General features: G+C 33.5%; 1 protein-coding gene across 1 annotated transcript in view; it reads left to right on the top strand.

Moving 5' to 3' along the window:
• Positions 1-4,340, top strand: part of LOC123519988 (tubulin alpha-1 chain) — a 9,457-nt gene extending 5,117 nt beyond the window's left edge. The window contains exons 2-5 of the mRNA XM_045281753.1: positions 1,121-1,343; positions 1,535-1,707; positions 1,899-2,027; positions 3,395-4,340. Coding sequence (XP_045137688.1) covers positions 1,121-1,343; positions 1,535-1,707; positions 1,899-2,027; positions 3,395-4,219 — 1,350 coding nt within the window. The 3' untranslated portion in view covers positions 4,220-4,340. The remainder of the gene's footprint in view (positions 1-1,120; positions 1,344-1,534; positions 1,708-1,898; positions 2,028-3,394) is intronic.
• The last annotated feature ends 660 nt before the right edge of the window (positions 4,341-5,000 follow it).

Here is a 5,000-nt window from a genome sequence, read left to right as displayed (position 1 = left end):
ATATATATATATATATATATATATATATATATATATATATATATATATATATATATATATATATATATATATATATATATATATATATATATATATATATATATATATATATATATATATATATATATATATATATATATATATATATATATATATATATATATATATATATATATATATATATATATATATATATATATATATATATATATATATATATATATATATATATATATATATATATATATATATATATATATATATATATATATATATATATATATATATATATATATATATATATATATATATATATATATATATATATATATATATATATATATATATATATATATATATATATATATATATATATATATATATATATATATATATATATATATATATATATATATATATATATATATATATATATATATATATATATATATATATATATATATATATATATATATATATATATATATATATATATATATATATATATATATATATATATATATATATATATATATATATATATATATATATATATATATATATATATATATATATATATATATACATATATATATATATATATATATATATATATATATATATATATATATATATATATATATATATATATATATATATATATATATATATATATATATATATATATATATATATATATATATATATATATATATATATATATATATATATATATATATATATATATATATATATATATATATATATATATATATATATATATATATATATATATATATATATATATATATATATATATATATATATATATATATATATATATATATATATATATATATATATATATATATATATATATATATATATATATATATATATATATATATATATATATATATATATATATATATATATATATATATATATATATATATATATATATATATATATATATATATATATATATATATATATATATAACTTCAGTGTGTTAAAAGATTCTGCCCTACAGTACATTTAAGAATCTTTCCACCAGTTGAGTGGTCACTACTACCACCACCACCATCAATAATATTTAATAAGTGTTCTCTTCCTGCAGCGTGAATGCATCTCCGTCCATGTGGGCCAGGCTGGTGTGCAGATGGGCAATGCCTGCTGGGAGTTGTACTGCCTTGAGCATGGCATCCAGCCTGATGGTCAGATGCCCTCTGACAAGACCATTGGGGTTGGCGATGACTCCTTCAATACTTTCTTCAGTGAAACTGGCTCAGGGAAACATGTTCCTAGAGCAGTATTTGTTGATCTGGAGCCCTCAGTTGTTGGTAGGTGTTGTTTCAGTGCAGGATGTATGTTAATATTTGTATTTTATATTTCTGATGAAATACCTCGCTACATAAATTGTGCTTGTTTAATTGAATTTGTCGATTACTAATGGTCTTACCTCTTCAAAATTATAATTGGCAAGTGTTGATCTAAGCTTTGAGTTGACTAATTTGTCATTCTTGTTTTCCAGATGAGGTGCGTACAGGTGTGTACAGGCAGCTGTTCCATCCTGAGCAGCTGATCACCGGTAAGGAAGACGCTGCCAACAACTATGCCCGTGGTCACTACACCATTGGCAAGGAGATTGTAGATGTAGTGTTAGACAGGATCCGTAAGCTGGCTGATCAGTGCACTGGCCTGCAGGTGGGGTAGCACTTGTGATTACACTCTATATGAAAAAATATTGACTCAATCATTATAAATTTTGTATATTTGTCATGGAGGAACCATTCTCATTATGAATGACAGAATTTTGTGTTGAATGAAATTTCACTTCTAGAAAATGTATATATATGTTTTCATTTGTCATTACTCACCTTAACCATTGTCCACAGGGCTTCCTCATCTTCCACTCCTTTGGTGGTGGCACTGGCTCAGGGTTCACTTCTCTGTTGATGGAAAGGCTTTCGGTTGACTATGGCAAGAAGAGCAAGTTGGAGTTTGCTATTTATCCTGCCCCTCAGGTAAGCTTTTATGCTTTTTTGTGTAGTATTATTCATATTTGTATATCAGGTCTTATACTTTTTATGTAGTGTTACTCTTATTAGTATATCATATTTTATTTGTTATACTTTTATGTATATAGTTATTCTTATTTGTATATCATCTTTTATTATTATAATTAGTTTTCTACAAATTTATTTCTAATAGACATTTTTGTTTGCCATGTATTCATTGTGTATTTACCTTTGTTTTGGTGTGTTTGTTATGTAGTGGAAGTAATAACCCAACATTTTACCAGCATATTGAAGATTTGTAATGATTAAATTTTTCATCTACAATTTTCTTTCTTATAATTAGTATGCATTGTTTTTTCTTTGTAGAAAACTGAAAGATTTTAGCAGTGTGTGCATGTGGGCATTTGGGATGGATTGAAACTAGGAATTGACCTTCATGAGGTGGTGAACAATCACAGATGGGTGTTGAAAGATGTATGAAAGTGATAAGGGGAGGGGGAGGGGGTTGGCGAGTGATTGCAATGGATGAGAGCTTGGAGGGAGAACTTTTGGGTCGGTATGTTTGCAGTTCATTGGATTGGTAAGCTAGTACACCCTGAAATAGGATTTCAAGTCTGGGTTCTGTTTAAGGCTTTCCAGTTGTTTGTCAGGCTGTTTCTCCAGAAGAGCATTGAGGTTCCCATGCCAATTGTCTGGTTTTCCTGAGGAGGACATTAAGAGTGTGGTTGGAGAAGAGGGGGCTCCACCATGTCATTGGGGAGGGTACTGCTGAGTTTTCTTAGTTTGTGAATGGAATAGTATATAGGGGATGAGAAATAGTTAGTTGTGGAATGAGTATCTAAGTGGTGTTCAATTGTAGCATTAGAATTAGTCAAAAGGATTCTATTCAAGTGGCAGTAAAGCCAAACCATGTTTAGAGTGGAAGAGGTGTAGGTGCTACCATAGCTATCCTCCCTAAGTTGCTTCTGGACAGAGCTGGTCACCCTCCCTGAGTGGTGCTTCTGGACAGAGCTTGGTGTTGAAAGGGGATAAGTTAATGAAAATCCTCTGTATTAACTCCTTCAGTACTGGGACTCATTTTTACCATTAGTTTTGGGTGTGATTAGACCATTTTATTTATATTAGGAAGCATTTATGGAGGTCAGAAGATTAATGGCCACAGTCTTCACCATTCCAAGCTACCATACAAGTTTCTGAAGCTGTATAGAATCACCAAATAGTAAGCAGAATAGATATGAAAACGTGTCATAGTATTGAAGGGTTTAATCAACTTCGCTCCCCCCTAATCACCTTCAGGTCACTAATTCATGTTTTTTGAGGTGTAGGTAACACCAAAAGCATTCCTTGCTGATGGAATGTAACTTTGTTCTTAGGTTGCCACTGCTGTTGTTGAGCCTTACAACTCCATCCTGACCACCCACACCACCCTCGAACACTCCGACTGTGCCTTCATGGTTGACAATGAGGCCATCTACGATATCTGCCGCAGGAACCTTGACATTGAGCGCCCATCTTACACCAATCTCAACAGGCTTATTGGCCAGATCGTCTCTTCCATTACTGCCTCTCTTAGATTTGACGGTGCCCTCAATGTAGATCTGACGGAGTTCCAGACAAACTTGGTTCCCTATCCTAGGATCCACTTCCCCTTGGTCACCTATGCACCGGTGATTTCCTCTGAGAAGGCCTACCATGAACAGTTGTCCGTAGCAGAAATTACCAATGCCTGCTTTGAGCCTGCCAACCAGATGGTGAAGTGTGACCCACGACATGGCAAGTACATGGCCTGCTGCCTGTTGTACCGTGGTGATGTGGTGCCCAAGGATGTCAATGCAGCCATTGCCTCCATCAAAACCAAAAGGTCCATCCAGTTTGTGGACTGGTGTCCCACTGGGTTCAAGGTGGGCATCAACTACCAGCCACCCACTGTGGTGCCTGGTGGTGACCTTGCCAAGGTGTCCCGTGCCGTGTGCATGCTGTCCAATACCACTGCCATCGCTGAGGCCTGGGCACGCCTTGACCACAAGTTTGACCTGATGTATGCCAAGCGCGCCTTCGTGCACTGGTATGTTGGTGAGGGCATGGAGGAGGGTGAGTTCACAGAGGCTCGTGAAGACCTTGCTGCCCTGGAGAAGGATTATGAAGAGGTGGGCATGGACTCCGCTGATGGTGAGGACATCGAGGGAGACGAGTACTAAGTGCTCACTTGTGCCAGCTGGTATTAAAAACTTTCCTGGAGATGAACATTCCTATCATTTGAATGAACAAAATTCCATGTTTTGGTACATTCCAAAAATAAATGCCTAGCTCAAAATTCAATATTGTATTATTTCATGAATAGATTGTAGTACATTTAAAAAAGTAAGTGGTTTGATATTTAATGTGTAATTTCATGTCAGTAATTTGTTAGGATTTACAATCATGAGTTGGAATTTTAATTTAAAATAAGATTTTGCACACCTTCAATGTATGCAAGGAAACCAATTTGGTTACATCAGTATTTTGAAGAAAGTGTATTTGAAATTATGGTAATAGAGTTTTTGGATTACAAGCTGTAATTTAACTGGCTAAATTACGTGATTACATTAGTCTGAAGTACAGTACATGTAACTGGGATCTGGAGAAAGCTTTGATTTGGGCTCTGGCTTATTTGTAGCAGCAATGAATGAATATCCTGGAGCATCCTGTTAATGGGTTACAAAGAAACGTTTCTTTAGGAATACTGTTGTTATAAATGATGTGCCATATCTTTATTCACACACCGCGTAGTGTAGTGGTTAGCACGCTCGACTCTCACTCGAGATGGTCCGGGTTTGAATCCCGGAGGCGGCGAGGCAAATAGGCAAGCCTCTTAATGTGTAGCCCCTGTTCACCTAGCAGTAAATAGGTACGGGATGTAACTCGAGGTGTTGTGGCCTCGCTTTACCGGTGTGTTGTGGTCTCAGTCCTACTCGAAGATGGTCTATGAGTTCTGATCTC

This window comes from Portunus trituberculatus, chromosome 46 (assembly GCF_017591435.1).
Source record: "Portunus trituberculatus isolate SZX2019 chromosome 46, ASM1759143v1, whole genome shotgun sequence".
NCBI lineage: Eukaryota > Metazoa > Arthropoda > Malacostraca > Decapoda > Portunidae > Portunus > Portunus trituberculatus.
The sequence above is the reverse complement of the archived record's forward strand: the minus strand, read 5'-3'. Positions and strand labels throughout refer to the sequence as shown.